General features: G+C 44.6%; 2 protein-coding genes and 1 non-coding gene across 4 annotated transcripts; 1 reads left to right on the forward strand and 2 right to left on the reverse strand.

Moving 5' to 3' along the window:
- Nucleotides 1-230: 230 nt before the first annotated feature.
- Nucleotides 231-333, reverse strand: LOC115072365. Its single transcript, XR_003851407.1, has one exon. It is a non-coding gene; the product is annotated as a small nucleolar RNA U13 (small nucleolar RNA).
- A 401-nt stretch (nucleotides 334-734) lies between these two features.
- Nucleotides 735-12173, forward strand: Tti2 (TELO2 interacting protein 2). 2 transcript variants are annotated; one of them, XM_029569242.1, is made up of 8 exons: nucleotides 735-1384; nucleotides 2897-3083; nucleotides 3790-3882; nucleotides 5181-5368; nucleotides 5447-5590; nucleotides 8252-8414; nucleotides 9448-9550; nucleotides 11465-12173. In XM_029569242.1, the coding sequence occupies exons 1-8, from the start codon at nucleotides 771-773 to the stop codon at nucleotides 11542-11544; spliced, it is 1572 nt and encodes a 523-aa protein (XP_029425102.1). In that variant the 5' UTR covers nucleotides 735-770; the 3' UTR covers nucleotides 11545-12173. The 2 variants fall into 2 exon arrangements, with proteins under 2 accessions (XP_029425102.1, XP_008843144.1); XM_008844922.3 differs by lacking the exon at nucleotides 11465-12173 and having other exon boundaries at nucleotides 9448-9824.
- On the reverse strand, nucleotides 9424-18884 carry Mak16 (MAK16 homolog). The gene is made up of 10 exons (XM_008844921.3): nucleotides 18755-18884; nucleotides 16965-17014; nucleotides 16774-16883; nucleotides 16608-16672; nucleotides 16294-16445; nucleotides 14977-15031; nucleotides 12465-12539; nucleotides 11396-11512; nucleotides 10367-10432; nucleotides 9424-10204 (listed from the first exon to the last, which is right to left on the reverse strand). The coding sequence occupies exons 1-10, from the start codon at nucleotides 18767-18769 to the stop codon at nucleotides 10001-10003; spliced, it is 909 nt and encodes a 302-aa protein (XP_008843143.1). The 5' UTR covers nucleotides 18770-18884; the 3' UTR covers nucleotides 9424-10000.
- Between the last annotated feature and the right edge of the window lie 123 nt (nucleotides 18885-19007).

The raw sequence follows: 19007 nt of genomic DNA on the forward strand, positions 1-19007 counted from the left end.
GGTCAGCATCTTCTGCACTCGGACCCCTGAACCGGAAGGTTCCCCCTTGGGGATAGTGGTCAAGCCTCCCGCGGGTTAAAGGTCTGAATTACTGAATTCTCAAAGAGGAAATAGCCCAGATGCCTGGCGGCGGGATCGCGCACGCGCAGAACGGAACCAGTCGCCCACAACGCAGGAACCTCTGCTCTGCCTCAAATTCCACCTCGAAGGACAACGATCCCCCAAGTTCACGTCAGAAGGGTAATGTGCCGGTGCGTAACAAGGTTTGAGGGCGGCACATGTCACGCATGCGCGTGAACACCCAATCATCACGCTTATGAACCACAAAAGGATCAAAATACGGAGGCCGCTGGGAAGGCCCGAGTGCGCGGCCCCCACGTTTCGGAGAGGGCGACTCCCGGTCACCGTGCACATGCGGACCGAGCCCACTTCAGTAGGCGGTGGCGCCTAGATCTCATTCCGTGGTCTCTGCCCAGTTAGGAAAGCAGAAACGAAGGTAGTTGAGCGGGAGCTTAGATATGCAAATACATTCTTCATAGGTCCACCCTTTACGCTCGTTGCTTTACGGCCATCTGTCGTGGAATGAAGCCTTGCAGCAGGACTGGCGGAAGTCGGCCTTGCGCTTTGCGGCGACAAGTGTCAGCTGAGCCGGATGTGGCTAGGTACGGAGGCTGTCCGGGCAAAGCTGCGGGTGTCGGTCCTCCTTGGCGCAAGCCACTCGGCAGTTTGCCTTTAAAACTCCTTTTCGAGGGCGGCGCCGCGACGGAGGAATGGAGCGTGCGCAGGACTCGTCCCGGGGAGCGGAGCCTGCGCGGGACTCGGCGCCCGAGCTTCAGCGCTCAGTCGCCCAGCTTCTGCAGCGGCTCTCCCGCCCTGAGGCCCGGCCCGGCATCGTCGGAAATGGCGCCCTGGCCGACCTCGGTGCACTGCTGGAGGCCACGGAGTGCGACGCGCTCTTTGGGGCGGGTAGTGAGCCGCCCCGCGCCGTGTCCGAGCTCCTGGGGCAGCTGGCGAAAGCCCTGGAGAAATGGGCCGCCCCGCCCGGGGAGGAGGCCTCTGCGGCGCGTGGGCTCGCGGACGTGGCCGAGCGGGCCGCCGCGGTCGGGGAGCTGATGCTCCAGCTGCTGGGGAGGGTGGAGGCGGCCCCCGCCCGCGCGGCCGGCCTCCGCCCCCTGGCTGCACCCGTGTACGTTTTCGCCGCCACACACAGGCTGCAGCAGCCGTGGAGCAGCCCGCGGTCGCGGTGTGTCGCCGAGGAGGTGCTGTCCGCGCTGCTCCGAGTTGCCAAGTGCGGCTCTGTGGCGGGGTTCCTGTGCGGAGAAAGTGACGACGAGACCGGGCGGTTTGCTGCGGTGATGGGGCTTCTCAGACCCCATCTGAGCAAGTGAGTACCGCGTGCGCGCCACCCTGCACAGGCTTCCCGAGACGATCTGCCGTAGTGGGTAGCTGGGGGTCCGGAAGGGCGGGGAGGGAAGTAACCGGGTAGAAGCAAGTTTGAGATTAGAACCACCGACCGAGGGCTTCAACCTCTGTATTCCAGCCATGAAAGCCTAGGAAAATTGGGAATCCTGACAGCAGCCTTGGGAAATTGGAAGCTGCCCCTCTCACTTGGAATCAAGTCTATGCTAAGTGCAGGTCGAATTTGCAGAAGACTCAAACTTTTGAGTTTGAATTTAAATATGGGAATCTTTAACTTACGTAATAAAGAAGGCTGTCTGTTACATAGGAAAGTAATGTTTGGAATAAAATCATGAAAACCCTTTAGAATACGTGGGTGAGTTTAATTACATTTCAATTAGCTAATGTACTTCCTGTGAGTTTTGACTTGCCACTTAGTTGTTTTGGTTTTAGCCTGGGCCTTGGGGTAGCCCTTGAACTTCGGGTCCTCTTTGCCTCGGCCTCCGGAGAGCTGCCTGCCATGCCCAGTCTATGCTGGAGATTGAGCCCAGGGCTTTGGACAGGCAAGGCAAGCACAGTACAAACAACTATCTTATCTTTTAGCATGGAATGATGAGAAAAGACGTTTGGAGTTAAAAGGCTTGAATTGGAAGCTAATGCCTTTTATATGTTTTTAAGAAATGATTACTTTATAAACAAGGCTGGCTTTGAAACTCCTTTAGTCCGTGCTGTTCTTGACCTTGAGAGATCCTCCTGCCTCAGCTTCTGAGTGCTGGGATTGGGATTACAGAAGTGCAACACTGTGCCCAGTTTAGTGTATCTCTGTATTGCTCTGAGTAGGACCAGTAGCTTCCCTGAATCTTGTTTTATAATTTGTAATATAAAGCTGATATACCCTGTTACACACTTAGTCGGATGTGGTGGCACATGATTTTAATCCCAGCACTGAGAAGGTAGAGGCAGGCGGATTTCTGTGAGGCCAGCCTGGCCTACATAGCGCTTTCCAGGCCAGCTGAGGCTACAGGGAGACCCTGTCTCAAAACAAATAGACAGAAAAAGCTATTCCTGACTGACTTTGAAGACTGGTTTAGTCAGGTGCGTGCAGTTCCTTCATAAGGTATGCGTTTGTGGTCCTGGGTGGGTTCAGTCCCTTACAATTATGTTTGAAATTCCTTTCCTCTCCCTCCGCGCATTTTATTCGAACACCAACATAACTACCACTGTCCCCACAGGGGATAGATGAGTGGGGCATTTTTGTTTTTTTTCCCTAAAGTTCTGGATGACTGTTAAATATATGTTGTTAGTGTAAGTTATGTGAATTATTTGAATTCAAAGCATAAAAATTATGTGAAAACATCAAAAGTTGGTGTGATGTATTTTTTTTTTTGAGCAAGAAAATATGTTGGAAGAAAGAAAAAGAGAAAATGTTGTTTAGCCTGAACTGGTTTCATTTGCTAAGGCTGTGTTCTAGTTAGTGTGCTTTCATGTGTCCCCATAGGGAGTCCTGGAAGAACAACCCTGCTGTCAGACATGTTTTCTCATGGACTTTGCAGCAGGTCACTCGGCCCTGGCTGAGCCAGCATCTGGAGCGGGTCCTTCCCCCGTCCTTGCTCATCTCAGATGATTATCAAACCGAGAACAAAGTCCTGGGTGTGCAGTGCCTCCATCACATTGTGATTAACGTGGTAAGCGGCCTCACTTGTCACCTGCGTGGTCGGGAAGATGGAGCCATTCCTGGTTCTTCTTCATCCCTGATTTGTTTGCTTTGCTTTGTGTTTTTTCTAAGTAGCTTTCTTTTAATGGATTTACATATTTTTTTCTCTATACATTTTTTTCTCTCCCATCTTGGAGGGAAACATTATCTCAGTGGTAATACAATAAATAACTTGGTAGTTATAGAAGATTATGGTTCATTATACAACTGAAGGCGAAAAACAGTTACCTTTCAGAAGAAGAAAACTCAACTCAGAAGGGATTTTACAGAAATGTACAAACTGTTCCAGAAGGAGGCTTTTCTTTTTTTTAATATTTTATGTGGACGAGTGTATTGCCTGCATGTATGTGAGTGCACCCGTGTCGCGCAAGGCTGCGGAGGTCAGAAGAGGGCTTCGGATTCCCCTGGAACTGGAGTTAAGGATGGTTCATAGCCACCATGTGGGTGCTGGGAATTAAACCTGGGTCCTCTGGAAGAGCAGTTAGTGCTCTTAACTGCTGAGCCATCTCTCCAGCCCCAGGAGGCTTTTCTTAAACTTCTGTGTTATGGAGCCTTCGAAATGCGTGCTGAAGTAGAGAGCAGCATAATGAATCCCTGTGTGCACATGCTCCAATTAAAAAAATTAACTTCTTGCTCCTCTTGAAAAACTTTTAACTGGGTGATTTGTCTGATTGCAGCCAGCTGCTGATTTGTTGCAGTATAACAGAGCCCAGGTCCTGTACCACGCCCTTCTCAACCACCTGTACATGCCAGAGCACCACCTCATTCAGGTACTGTCAGCCTTAATCCTACATGTGGGTTCTGGCTGGCATAGAAGGCAGTACTATGTAGGTAGGAGTGCGGTAAGGTATGTGTCACCACACCCGGCCTTGAAAGTTTTTGGTGGGACATTTATGACATCTATGACTGTACACATATCTGTGTACATGTACTACACAGAGCGATAGCTGTATTACATGAGATTTGTACACAGCGTAGGGGTATCCAGCAATAAGGCAACTACTGAGGTTTGGGGTAGTTTTAGGAAGCTTTGAGAATGATATGATTCATGTTTATGAAGGATGAATAGGAGTTTCTTGGAAGGGAGAGTATTACAGACAAAACCAAGCTGCTAACCATAGAGACTTTTTTCTTTTTTGTGCTGGGATTGAATCTCAGTCCTCACATGAGCCAGGCAACTGCTCTATACAGGCAGGGATCCCTTAACACCTCATTTTGTTGAGATTTTTGGTTCTTTGAAATAGGGTCTGATTCTAGCCCAGAACTTGCAATGATCCTCCTGGCTACCAAGGGCTGGCATGGGAAATGGGCAACACCATGCCCAGAAACAACTCCTTGGTTCTTTTTTAATGCCTTCATACCTGTAGTATTTTGGGCATGGAGAGTCCAGTTACTATTAATGAAAAAGTTTATTAACATGGTGGAAAAAGGAGGTTAAAAAAAGACTTCAAACGGTAGTAAGAAAATCCAGGATCCCAGGAGTGCTAAAAGGGAAGGCCTGCACACTGTGGCTTCACATGGGAGATCAACCTTGGACTCTTAGACTCTCTGTAGGAGCAGTTTCAAAGTACCCATAAATACCATTATCACTACATCTAACAAATACCAGATTGAGATTCCTAAAGTCTGAGTTAAGGTCTGAGCTCTGCCATTTTTTGCATTTCACAAATTAGTGAACGGTTCTGAAGAGGTAGTATTAACCTGTGACTGTCAGCTAGAGGTACAGAGTTTGGAAAGTTTGAAGTTTTTTTTTTTTTGGCCTTTTTGAGACGGGGGTCTCCCTGTAGCCCCAGCTGTCCTGGAACTCACTATGTAGACCAGGCTGGCCTTGAACTCACAGAGATCTGCCTGCCTCTGCCTCCCAAGTGCTGGGACTACAGGTGTGCGCCACCACGCCCGGCTAAGTTTGAAGTTTTTAATATTAATTAACTAATCTATTAATTACTTGAATCTTTTAGTATTCTATGACATGCACCCCAGAGACAGATTCATGAAAAGCTTAGAAAAGTGAAGAGTGTTGTGAATGTAAATGGATGAACTACAGTTTCTTTCCATTCCGTCCACCTAGGCTGTGCTCCTGTGTCTGCTGGACTTGTTCCCTGTCCTGGAGAAAGCCGTGCACTGGAAGGGAGGTGGAGCTTGCGTCACCACACACTGCCATGAAGTTCTGCAGCTGATCCTCACCCACATGGAGCCAGAGCACCGCCTTCTTTTACGTAGGACCTATGCCAGAAACTTGCCAGCTTTTGTGAAGAAGTGAGTGTCCTGGCTGTGGCTCTGGTCGTGTACCCCAGGTTCCACTTCCTGGGATCACAGTTTCTCTTTTATTTTTAGGCTGGAGATCCTAACTGTCCGGCACTTGAAGAGGTTGGAGCGAGTCATCATTGGTTATCTGGAGGTGTACGATGGACCAGAAGATGAGGCGAGGTTGAAGATACTGGAAACACTGAAACTTGTCGTGCAGTATACTTGGCCCAGGTACAGCAGCTGAACTAACAGTGCTAGAAGGGACACCCGCCAGCCAGCTTTCTCTTCATAACTTGCATAGTATGCTCAGTATGGATTATTTGGGACATGTAGTATATCTGAATACTTTGTATTCATGCAATTCTAAGAGATAACTACTTCATCTGCTTGTGCTTGTCCCTTTGCGTCAGGTATTAGTTCTGAAGTCTGACAGTTAAATCACTTCTCAAAAATTTCATGGTCATGTAAATTGGGCAACTTTATAGGTGGTACATCTTGCTAGATTTGTAATTCTATTTGGGGCTGGTCATGTAGCAAAACACTTGTCTAGCACAGGCAGGGTCCTAGGTTTGATCCTTGGCAGTACCCCACCCCCACATAAAGGTTATTTAGAAGAGCTGAAGTAGGTGGGTATAACCCTAAATTAATGGAGAGGAGGGCTTCATTTAACATTTAACACCTGCAGAGCAGTGATAGATAGCTCATTTAGGAAGGAATTCCGTATGTGGCTTGAAGGAGGTGCCAGGAATTAACTAGAACCCAAATTATAGAGTCACAGAAGGCTTTCTTGCATGAACTGAAAGGTTCATTCAGCCATATACTCCAGAGCTCCAGTATGCCTGTTCTGGTGTTCTCTCTCATAAATGCTCAAGGAATCAAGTGAGTTTTCCCCCATGACACTCTTCTAGTCACATTTTAACCAGATTATTCCATTTGTTCACTTATCTTTGTCCTGCACTAAACAAAAAATAGACTGTGATGTCCTCCTGCAGTACTCTCTCCCTGTTCCTCTGTATGTAAATATTTAGAGAATGAATGGACTGATGAAAGTGATGAATGAAATTGAATCAGATTAATTCTGTGGAAGGAGAGATGGAGATGTGGGGAGGTTGGATGTCATGGTGCAGTGACCACAGTTCGGACCCCAAGGGATAGGTGCAGGAGAAATCAGGATGCAGGGGATGCAAGGCTAGTGTACCAGTGCATGTTTATTGTGAACTTAAGCAAGCTTATATAGAAAGCAGATCTGAAGTAACTAAGGAATAACCAAGGATACATTACTGTACCAACCAATACATTACTTCATCAACCGAAACTCACATAAAGTTTACAGTATCTTAGATTCAGCTACATAATATTTATAATGTCTTAGATATAAAGAGTACTGTTTGTGATTACTCTTAGCAACTACTAGAATTTATTATTTCTATATAGAAACCAAGCTATCAGTGCTTAGAAACTCCGGTGCCCATAAACTGAAACAGAACTCTTTGGTTATGTTTCCTAGACTACTGTTAATCAGGGAAGCATAGCCTGTCAACTCAGACCACAGAAGCACAGAGCAGGGAAAGTCCCCAGGTGGAAGCATTCTTCCTCCAATTCTTGGTCTTCCAAGAATATCTGGTATCCTCTGCAAAGCTTCAGGTCATGAATTAATCAGGCCTTGACAGTTGGAAAAGGAGCTCGTGTGTCTGTCAGCAGTGATCAGAGCAGACTGTAGTGAATCACTGAGAGGCTTGTGCCATAGGAAAACATTTTTGAGATGATGGGATGGAAACTTTTTTACCAGTCATTTCTATCTAAAAATATGGTTTATAAGACATATTTTCAGTTATTTCTGCCTTTCGTTAAGGTTTATTTAAAAACTGTTAAAAGCCTACAACTCAGCATTAAGTACAATCAGAATGTTATGTAACCATCTCCTTCGTTCATCAAGAGGATGAGTTATTAGAGAAAACCAGTTAATCAGAATAGGCTAGGCTGGGCTTAATACTTACCTAGGATCTGAAATGACTGAGAATTCACATTGACACTTAAGTCAGTCACCCTTCTTTCTTTCTCCAAGACAAGGCTTCACTGTGTAGCACAGGCTGGCCTCAAGTTCTCGATCCTCCTGCTTCAGTATCCCTAGTACTGGGGCTATAAACCACTACACTTAGCCTATATGTGTTTGAGTGTTTTGCCTGCATATATGCACATGCACCATTTGTATGCCTGGTGCCTGCAGTGGCTCTAGACATGTCACATCCCCTGGGACTGGAGTTACAAATGGTTGTGAGCTGCCATGTGAATGCTGGGAACTGAATCTGGGTCCTCTGCAGGAGGAGTGATCTTAACCACTGAACCATCTCACCTCTCCAGCACCTCACTGTATTCTTAATATCCAGGCATAAAGGTACAGGCCCATGTCCTGTGTCTGGTCAAAAGTATAGGGCCTTGAATAGAGAAATCTTGGTTCCCCCTCATTCTCAGCCCAGAAAGGGACTGTTTCTTTAGAATAGAATCAAATTTCCAGAAGGAAACAAAGCACTTTTTACTTATATGAGTGTTTTGCATGTATGTACCTAAGTGTACTCATGAGTGCAAGGTATACAGAGCTCCAAAGAAACTGAGTTATAGATATTGTGAGCTACCAGCCCAGAAACAGTATTCTTGAACAAGTCAGTGTGTCTGTGTATACAGGCAGCATGTTATAGAAATAACAGGAAATGTGAGGTTGAGAAATCAGCAGTCTAGTGTTTGGTTCTGTTTGCAACTCTGTGGTATCTTAACAGCGCCAACTTCACTTTCTCCAAGTCTGAAATAAGAGGCTCTCCACCAGTCTGACTTGAATAGTCCATTTCCATTTCCCAGTTTGGAATATGAACAATTTTTTTTTTTCATTGCTTCCAGAATTTCCTGCAGACTTGTGGTCTTGCTGAAGGCTCTCCTGAAACTCATATGTGATGTAGCGAGGGACATGAGCCTCACACCTGACTCCACTAAGAATGCCCTGCTCCAAGAGGCCACAGACTGCCTGATTCTCCTAGACCACTGTTCTCAAGGACAAGTAAAAGTAAGACTTCTTAGACAATTCTATGACTGTAAATTATTACTTGTATACCTGGCCAAGGGGTTAGGTTCCCATCTGTGCCCCCTCTGGTCTTTGAGAGTTTGCTCAACACCTTATTCTACTTATCTATGTATTTTTGGCTGATTAAACCCAGAGCTTTCCACATGCTAGGTGTACCCTCCAGGACTGAGCTCTACCTTCAGCTCCTCTTAACTCAGTACTGCACAAAACCCTTTAGAGCACAAGGGGAACAGCTGTCATTGGCAAATTCTATTTTGAGGCTGATGTACTACCTACTGTGCTAACAAGGCACTCTTAAGTTTTGTTCTACTCTTTGAATTTAAAACAGTAACAACAAAGCTCAAAATACCAAGGCTGCACATCACCAAGGAGTAATACTGTAGCTGAGATGCCAGATGACACCAGAAATGTTCTATGTGGGGCTGGTCGGCAGCTCATTTTTCCATCTTGTGTGTGTGGGTCAGACACCACCAACTTGATACACTTACACAGTATGTTTGGCTGGCTGCTGAGCCAGCTGCCCCCCCCCCCGCCCCCCCATGTGTGCTCACAGGGCTTTTTACCTGGGTTCTGGGGACTAAATTCTGGTGTTGCCCAACTGAACTATCTTCCCCAGCTCACATTTTTCCATATGGTTTTATATGCCACAAAACTCTGAAGACAGGCCATAGTTTATAATAGCTATGTATGCATTTATATGTGTTTAGTACCATTAGAAATTTCTAAAAGACTAAAAGAGCACAAGATGTAGAGTAGGGTATGCTGGTCTTTAGTTTATTCAATTTCATCATATAGCCCTTTATACTCTTGGATAGTTTTCGCACCCTAGGTCCAGCTTGGTTTGCCTTGGCGAGACAGAAACTGCTATTCCAAAGCCAGTGGGTACTTAAAAGCACGGAACATTTCTTAATATCTGCTCTGATGGGGAAATGTTCCCCTAAACTCTCCTTTGAGCAAATGTAAAAGGGAAATGCATTTTTGCAAAAATTAATGCCTATTTGGTTTCATGTTTCAGAGTCTTTTGGCCAGAATTGTCCTATCATGTGAAGACAGCATGGTGGTGAGCTGTGTCAGAAAAGTGCAGGCAGCTTCTGCAGGTGCTCCCTGCAGTGGGACTTAGATGCTGCCCTGGAAGGGAAGGATGGCCTTCCTGTCTCAGATTGTATGGATGGAGACGTGAACAGAGCTGGTTTATATGAACACTGTAAGTTGGAACTCTTTTTTCCTTTCCTTGAGTTTGCCCTCTTAAGAATAAGGGAAATGAAAAATTAAAGTCATGCCACTTCTAAGTAAAAACGGGGCAGGGAAGATTTTGTCTTAAACATTTTAGAAATATTTAACACCCACATTCAGGAACTCATCTGCTAAGCTTCTGGGCCCAAGCTGTTATAACACATGTATAAAAATAACCTTTAGAGCTGAGGGCTTTTCCACTCCAGATTTCTTGTCCCAACTTAAGTGACATAAATATTAACAATATAAATACCATATGAAATCTAACACTAAAGAACAAAATTGGAGGTGTGACTGTTACAAGGAAGAAGTGCAGAGTAAACATGAAGTTGGAATCATGTGGCCTTGGCCTTGGCTGTGGGCTCTGTTTCCTGCTCATACTCAATTTCCACATAGGCACCTCCTTTTCTCTGCCAAGGTCGTTTCAGGGGAGCTTTGCCTTTGTGTTTTGCACTAAGGGCCTTTTCTTCTTCGTCTTCTTCACTGGAGGACTCATCATCCTGACCTTCATCACTGCTGGCACCTAGCTTGTCCATATCCTAAAGTGGGAAAAGAAAATGTCAAATAGGGAAAGCCTTGCACTATTCAGAAACTAGGGAGCTTATCTGCTTGGTTTAGTTTAGAAATTCTGCTGCTCACCCCCTTTTTTGCTGTGGGCCAGGATTCTTTTTTTTTTTCTCAAATCATCAGTGTTTACTCACCTCAAAATCACTCAGGTCACTCTCATCTACCTCATCATCTTCCACAAACTCTCTTTGTCCCACATCCTGAAATAAAAGTTACTAGGTTCAAAATACATAATAAAGATGCGGTTACAAATCTTGCTTTTACTTTTGATAACAAGTGCATAAATAACAGATCAGCCACCAAAAATCTAGAAAAAGAAAAAATAGGGTTATCAGATAGCTTAAACCTTACCTTCAATAAGAATCAAAATGAGTAACTGCTTCTCAGCCTTTTGACTAAGATCAAGTGTTGTGTCTCTTTATCAGTAAGTACCTGATATGTCCTGTATTTGAGGACAGTGGTCTGGCTGGACTCCAATGAATGGACCCAGAAGTGTATGGGACAGCACACATTGGAATCAGTGGGCTATTAAATTACAAAAGATATTAAAATAATAAAACAAGCCAAAAAGTCGAACACAAACACTGAATCTTACAACCCAGGAAACCATCACTAACATTTCAGCATACAATTTTGAGGCCTTCTACATAACTGCATGCAGCACCCAGTTGGCCCTGCTCTGTAGTACAGCAAGACAACCATTTCCCAAAGCATCTACTTTATGCTGGGGACTAAAAGCAGCCTGGAGATAGATGATCAGAACCCTACAGGAGGGTGTGTGAGTTGTGTGCAAATATACCACCACTACTTATGAAGGAAACTTGGGCTTTATTAGTCTTTGGTTTCTTCAGGGGTCCTGGAACCAATCCCCCATTGGTATCAAGGGCTGACCTTAAGAAAGCTTAATTTGGAGAAGCAGCTTAGTGATTAAGAGCACCTCATACTTTTCCAGAGGACCTGAGCTTGGTTCCCATCACCCACTGCCAGGAGGACACAACTGCTTGTGACTCCCACTTCAGGGGATCTAGCACCCTTCTGGCCTTCTATTTTTAAAAACTTAATCTTATAACAAAAAAGGGCCTGGAGATAATGCTGTGTCTCAACTGCATGAAACCGTGTCTGGTTCTGTAGGTTCCTGCTTGTCAGAACAAAACCAGACTCACCTCATCTTCATCTTCCTCATCATCTTTTTCTTCGTCATCTGAAGAGTCACCCTCTGCCTCCTGTTTTTCCAGGGCCTTGTCGAAGGCATGAATGGGGAAGTTGTAGATGTCGCCATACTGAAGAGCAAACAAAATGCCTTTATGTTTGAGAAATATACTTTCTTACGTGTGTGTTTTGCCTGCATGTATGTGTATCCTGTGTGTGCCCTGTGTGTGCCAGAGGACGACGGAAGATCCTCTGGGACTGAAGTAACAGTTTTGAGCTGTTGGGAGCCAAACCTGGGTCTTGTGCAAGAACAACTGCTCTTACCTGCTGAGCCATCTCTCCAGCATACTGTTCTACAAACATCTTAATTTTGTCCTCTGTCCTCAGGGACTAAATGAGAAATTTTCTGTACTGTTTCCCAGCCTAGACTCAGCAGTGTAGCCTGTTTTGGACATTTAAATAATCAGTGGTAGCTTCTATGGAGGAGAGAACCAAGTGATTTCACACTTAGTAGTTTATGAACCCACATGGCTTTGGAACACATGTAATTTTGCTTAAAAGGGGAAATAATAATAAAGCATGTTTTAATCATATCTTTATAAATGACTCTTAAATCTTAGTCAAAAGGCTGAGTAGTGATGGCATTTTGATGAATCTTCAAAGATCAGAATAACATGCAGGGAAAGAAGAACCCCATGGCCACGGTACTAGGAAGGGAGCTCAGTTGGTAAAGTGCTTGCAGCATATATGAAGCCCTGGGTTCAGACCCCAGCACCACATACACTTGATATGGTAGTACATGCCTGTGATCCCAGCATGGGAAAGTCATCTTTGACTACATCATGAGTTCAAGGCCAGCCTGGGATACATGGGACTCTTCTCAAAACTGGTGACTTTTATAAGGTGTTCACACTGAGGTATGTATGGAACTACTAAACTTGGGAGAATTAGGAATGATGGCCAACAGGGAAGTCCCAGAAGCCTGTCTTATATGAGGTTATTTGTAACATGTTTAAAAAAAAATGCATTTTCCAATATATCCTAGCATGATGTTATCCTTAAAAAGATACAATTGAATCTCACCGTATCTTGTTTCAATCTCTCCAGTAATTCCTTCTCAATGGCATTGTCCAGCTGAGCAGCTATTAATGCTTTTTCCTATAAGAAAAAGAACAAGTTCGTTTCATTAGTACTCATTTTTTTAGCTGTAGAAGTGTTAAGTACCAAATTTTAGTAAGATGTGATTATTTCCTATTCTCATGCTCTAACTGAGGCTTTTGCCTTTCTAACCAGGTATTTTTCTTCCCTTCTCAAACCTTGACAATCTCCTAATTAAAAAATTCCTGTGATATATAATTTACATAAAAATATATACTTCACACATAGTAGGAGGGCTTGTGATAAAGTGCTAACCACTAAGCCTGACAAGTTCGATCCCCAGGACCCACATGGTTCAAAGTTGTCCTCTAACTTCAACACACAAATAATAAATTTGAGTTTAAAAAAAAAAAGTTGGGGCTGGAGAAATGGTTCAGTGGTTAAGAGCACAGACTGCTCTTGCAGAGGACCTGGGTGCGATTCCCAGCACCCACACGGCAGCTAACAACTGTCTGTAACTCCAGTTCCAGAGGATCCGACATCCTCTTCTGACCTCCACGGCATTGCACAACACAGGTGCACTCACATACATGCAGGCAATATACGCACACACATAAAAGTAATAAAATATATAAAAAATTATTTTTTATTGTCAAATGAGCTGGGGAGATGGTCAAGTGCTTGTCTTGCAAGTGTGAGGACCTGAGTTTGGAGCCCCAGAACCCATGTAAGAAGCTGGGTATGGTTGGTGCCCGGTAGTCACAGCAATGGCAAGAAAGGAAACAGGTGAACCCTGGAAGCTGGTGGGCCAGTTCCTGGCCTCTATAGGCCAAGTTCTAGGCCCGTGGGAGCCTGAGGACTGTTACACAAGGTTGTCCCCCGACCACCTCATGCATGCCAGGCCATGAACATGTGCACCCTACACACAAGCTAAAAAAATTTAAAAACTTCAATAAAGAAAGTCAGTAAATGCTAAATTGGAAAGAGGAAGGGGATGAGGAGGGGTAAGAGGGCATAATGGTTGAATATGACTGAAATACATCATGTATTTAAATGACATCATTGACACCCCAACTCCAAGGAAAAACCCTTAACTCTAGTTGATCTCTCCAGTCCAGTCTAAAAGTCTGTATTAATCTGAAGTCTTTCAGGAAAGTTGTATTAGAACAAGCAGTGTATGGGATGTCAGAAGCTGGGACATGACTACACTGGGAAATGGGGGATGGAGCTCTATGGGGGAGTACTCCTCAGAGTACCTAGGCCCTTGGGTTCAATACCCAAGCTCACAAAAAGTGTAAAGAACATTCATATTTTTCTCCAAAGTAGTATGCTCATGCCTTAAGGATTATCTACTGAGATATAGGAAGAAAATCTGTAGTACATAATTTAACAGATACAAAAAAAAATTATGGTAAACTAAAGTATTTTAATAGTTTGAGAAATATTTTTCTTTTTTGGTCTTTTTGAGACAGGGTTGCCCTATAACCCCAGCTGGCCTGGAACTCACTATGTAGACCAGGCTGCAAAGATCTGCCTACCTCTGCCTCCCAAGTGCTGGGTGTTGTGGCACGTATATACTTGGGTTACATAGGGAGACTGTGTCATAAACAACAAAAGTGTATGGACACTAATGATATAATAGGTTTGAGATCTGAAATTCCCATGTGATTAGTGGGAAACAAAAGCATCAAAGACTATTCAAGGTGTTCCTTAAAAGGACATGACAAAAATGGCATCAGGTGTGGTGGCACAGGCTTTTAACCCCAGCCCTTGGGAGGCAGAGTCAGTGGATCTCTGTGAGGTCCTCAAGCCTAAGAGCTTCAGCCTGAATCTGAAGTATCAATAACATGAACAGGCAGACTGCTCCCTGGACAAGGGTGGGAAATTCTGGAGTAGAACAGCTTTACCATCCTTAACAAAACTGCCCACAGAGCAGTTTAATCCCAGAGTTCTGTATCTGCAATTTCAAAATGAAAAACAAAACTCTAAATCATACAACTAAACATGACCAAAACAGACATAAGGCTACTTAAAAGACAATGTTTAGACTCTGCTGAACGTAATGTAAGAGGCAGGCAATGTCAAAATTCTGAACTGTGAAATGCTTGTCTTCAAGAAGTTCAGACATGGAGTTGTAGATCTCTTAAGACGTTTTGGCCCCCTGTTCTCCATCTCTCTCTCAGACACACACACACCCATACCACACCACACTACACCACACCCACCCACACCCCAATCCATTTTTAGCCTAGCCTGTAGTCAGTTCCTGTAGCCACTGGCGTAGAATTCGCTATGTAGAACAGGCTGGCCTCAATCTCAGACATATGCTTGCCTCTGCTTCCCAGTACTGGGATTAAAGGCATGTGCCACCATGCTCAACAATATTAAGATATGAAGAAAAATCTCACTCATGGGAAGCTAGCTATTGACTCTCATGCACCCTGTTCCTTTCTCACATGAAAGGACAGAAGCTATGCAAATACCAGAACAGCCTTACCTCTCTTCTCTTCTCTCTTCGTTCAACCTTCTGACTCAAAGGGACAAGCTTCTTCCTAGAAAAATCAAATACATTATTAGAAACCTCAAATTCATTTAACAGGTAAAAGCATTCGAATGTCTTTGTGTGTGGCTTGGCTCAATACAGCAAGATACTACTACTCAATTTCTAACAGTTGGCAGTTTAGCTCAATGACAGATCTGTGCCTAGCATATGCAAGGCCCTAGGTTTTATCTCCAGTAAGTACCTGGTATGAACTGTCAGGAGCCAGGATGTGGCTCAGGACTGTAATTCTAGCACCGAGACACTTGAGGCAGAAGATTCAGTGAGGTGGAGGACACAGGTTCTGGGCCAGCCTGGACCTACAGAGTGAGACCCTGCCTCAATTCCCATACTCCAAATCAGACAGTTTAACATATTTTAATGTGGTTATTTCTGCTTTACTTAGGTTCATCACAATAAGATTAATGCTTCATTGAGCTAAGAAAAAGGCGTTTTCTGAAAAAGGGTCACATCATCAACAAAACAAGAGCTCAATGAAAAAGCCTTAGAGTCCAGCACTATTTCAGAAGGTATTCTATTCATCCTATGGGTTTTATGTCATTTATTTACTTATTTTTGAAGACGCTGGCCTGGAACTTGCTATGTGTACCAGGCTGGCCTTGATCTCTCAGACAGCCTCCTGCCTCTGCTCAGTCCACATGTTATTTAAAAGTAGTCCTTGATAGCTCCAAAGTTCTCACATTCCTGTTAAACATAGTTTTTAGATAATTTTCAAGTCGTTCATGTTCAGCTTCCCCCAGGAACCCAGAGAATTTTCAGGCAGGATTATCTTTTCTTTTTTTTTTTTTCTTTCTGTTTTAAAATCCTAAAAAATAAACCCCCCAAACCTTTGGGCCTATCTTTTTTTAAAAAAATAAATTATTGAGAATTTCATACACGCATATAAGGTGTTTTGATTAAGTCCATGCCCACTCCCTCCCCTCCAACTCCTCCCATATCTCTCTGTCACTTTTTTCTGAAAACTTCATGTACTCTTTCTTCTTTATTTTTTCTAATGGGGCTTTTTGCTCCACTAACATTCCCTTTTCTGAAGAGGTAACCCTAAAATCTTCTAAGGATTAGATAAAAGCTCCCAAATATTTTTGACGTTTTTGGCCTTTGGAACTGGGCCTATCTTTAGCCTATAGTTTCTTAGGATAAAAAATCTTTTGAATTTCCTAGAAAACGTGAAGCTATACATCCTTGGCTTCACAACATGGTCCAGGAAAAAACAACAAAGTTCAAAATAAATGAACGAATGATCCAAATCCTTACCGTCGCTTTAGTGTAAGCTTTCTAATTCGAATTAGATACTGGGTTATCTTGGTAAATCTCTGCTTACATTTGTGTCGAATGAAGCGGGGCCAGTAAATTAAATTCTCATCTATTTGTTCTAGTGCTTTCTCATAGTTTTTACTAAGCCGGACCTAGGAAATAGAAAAGGAAGCATGAGGGGAAAAGGTTAGGTTTTTAATGCCAGTCCTTATATGGGGCCTAGTGAAGATGGCTTCAAAGATGGCCAAGGGAGAGGGAAAAGCATGTGGCACTTCTGCTCTTGGCCATGGGTCTCTGCACTGTCACAGTCTTACCCGTTCCCAGAGGCGCCTAGGAAAAGCCGCTCGTTCTATAACTTTCATATACAGGTAGCATTGTCCTGCAGGATAGGATTAATATTAGTGTTATTTACATAGAGACTAAAGATGTCTTTTAAAAGCTGTTGAGAAGTACTCATAGAAGTTTAAACTAAGGCATTACCTTTCTCTTCTCTGATTGTAGCATACTGACTATTTGCCAGGGGACAGGATGAGCGATTGCACAGTCCAGTCAGGCTGTATTCATTTCTGCAAAAGCCCTGAGTCTTGGTTCTAAGATGGGAGGAAAGAAACAAGGTTTATAACAAGGAGGGCAACTAAATGCATTTAGTCTAGGCTACAATCTACACTCACCTTATTTTGAAGGAGCAAAATTGCTTGTTTCCTAGTGTATTCCAGATAACCTGAAAGACAAAGGGAAAGCTCTGGCCTAACAGATGCCAGTAAAATTCAAAAAGGACAATGCTATAAGGGCTGGAAATGTAGCTCAGTGGTAGAGTTCACGCCCAGCATGTGCAAGGCCCTCAGTTCAATTTCCAACACCACTGGAGAGAGAAAGATGAAAGAGACAAAAGAAAAACACTGTCATTGTTTTCTTTACACAGTAATACACTCTTGCAGAAAAACTAAATGCAAATTAGTGATAACCACAGCCTTACTACTCAGTGTACATTCTACAATCTGTCGTATGCCCTGTGTATGTTTTTAACGAAATAAGAGCATATTAAACATAGTTTGTAACTCCTTTTTTACATGTATTCATTATCCACTGCTGAAAACTAATGTGTTCTTTATTCATTTAGTATTTAATAAGTACTTTACTTTGCAAAGGCACTGGCATCTCCATGTCCTGACATCATCACTCGTTATGTTATCGAGTTATGCATCAGTAAGTAGCAGTCAACCTAACACATGCAGGTGTGTAATAACATAAGGGCCTTTGAATGAACCAAGAAAGGTTTTAGAGCAATTAGGCTTGTGGCTTTATAAACATTTGGTCAGCCCTCTTCCCTGAGCACCAGATTTGTCTACATCCAGCCACCCACCAGGCATCTCTAAAAGGCTCACAACTATTACTGCATCCAAATGTAACTCTATTCTACACCCCTTACAATAATGCCACAATCTTTCTCCATCTTCCCCATTTCAGTAAATAAAACTGCCTAGGACTCCATTAACTCAAACCATCACTGGGTGTTGTGACGACAGTCCTAGATCTTAAGTTCCCGCTTCATCTCCTTATCCTAGCATCCTGGCTTTCACTTTCTTCCCTTCAAAAGCCCTTTTCGCGGCAGCTAGTAGACAGCTTTTCACAAAGGTGTATCAGATGCCACTGCCTATTCAAAGACTAAAAGCATTTCCTACAAAATTCTTCTGATCGTGCCTGGGGAAGCATATGCAATTCCTTACCGCCTCTCATCCTCTCATTCCTGCAACAAGTCCCAGTGGTGCAGTGCAGGTCCTCCTCTCCTCCAGTCCTGTATTCGCTGTTCCTACCTCTGGCGTGCTTTGCCCGCCCTCCCTCAAAGGCTGACTCAGTCTCACCTGTTTGGTCTTAGTTCAAACCTGTTTGGAGAAACCTTTACTGACCCGCCCTATCTGGTCTCTCCTAATTACGGTCTTCTCATTAGTCCTGATCTTTCATAGCACAGTTTAACGTGCAAGTGTTTCATTTGGTTATCCTCCATCCCTAGAGGCTTTATGTCTGGCTTACTAACAATCAAATCCCCGATAACTAGAAAATGCACACACTCGTGGTACTGATAAGTACTAAACAGACGAATGCAGGATGCTCCCGAAATTGGGCAGACAGGAGCAAAGGTAAAGAGAAGCCCACGACAGGAAAAGGAGACCAAGAAGCGACGTGCGCAGGAAAAGGACCCTCGACCTTCCGAACTCCGCACGCCTCTGCCTCCCGAGTCCCGAGGGACCATTCGGCGAGCAGCCCGCAAAGGCCGTCCGGATCGGGGGCTGAGTCGGTCCTGTGGGCCGAGCGGCGGGGTCCAGCCCTGGTGGGGGGCGGCTGGAGACAGGCGGGCCCGCGGAAGGGGCGCTGAAGCCCCGCACCCGGGAGCACCCCGGGCGAGACGTAGCGGAGGGGACGAGAACCGGCTGCCCTCACAGGGCAGCGGCGGGGAACTCACGTCGTCGGACTGCATGGTGTCGGAAGCTGTGCACGCTGCGCTGGTCCGGAGCAGGAAGGCAGGCACGCTCCTTCCGGAGCCACTTCCGGAGAGCCTGAACTAACCTGTCGCGAGAAATCCTGAGACTCTCGGGAGCGCGTGATGTCTCCTGCCGGATTGGCCTTGCGCGCCTCCGCACACGCCCCTGTCTGCGCGTCTCGCCGTCTCTGCGTCCTTGGCGTCGGCGTCGGGGCCGCGCGAACCTGGAGCCGCC

Source organism: Nannospalax galili, unplaced genomic scaffold (assembly GCF_000622305.1).
Source record: "Nannospalax galili isolate Female #2095 unplaced genomic scaffold, S.galili_v1.0 scaffold680, whole genome shotgun sequence".
Taxonomy (NCBI): domain Eukaryota; kingdom Metazoa; phylum Chordata; class Mammalia; order Rodentia; family Spalacidae; genus Nannospalax; species Nannospalax galili.

Excerpts from the sequence above, each read along its gene's own strand:
- Tti2 (XM_029569242.1), top strand. The coding sequence starts at position 771 with ATGGAGCGTGCGCAGGACTCGTCCCGGGGAGCGGAGCCTGCGCGGGAC. Across the intron at positions 1,385-2,896 it reads CTCAGACCCCATCTGAGCAA|GGAGTCCTGGAAGAACAACC; the intron begins GTGAGTACCGCG and ends GTGTCCCCATAG. Across the intron at positions 5,591-8,251 it reads GTGCAGTATACTTGGCCCAG|AATTTCCTGCAGACTTGTGG; the intron begins GTACAGCAGCTG and ends CATTGCTTCCAG.
- Mak16 (XM_008844921.3), bottom strand. Across the intron at positions 16,446-16,607 it reads CTAGGCGCCTCTGGGAACGG|GTCCGGCTTAGTAAAAACTA; the intron begins GTAAGACTGTGA and ends TCTATTTCCTAG. Across the intron at positions 12,540-14,976 it reads GAAGAGAGAAGAGAAGAGAG|GAAAAAGCATTAATAGCTGC; the intron begins GTAAGGCTGTTC and ends TTTTTCTTATAG.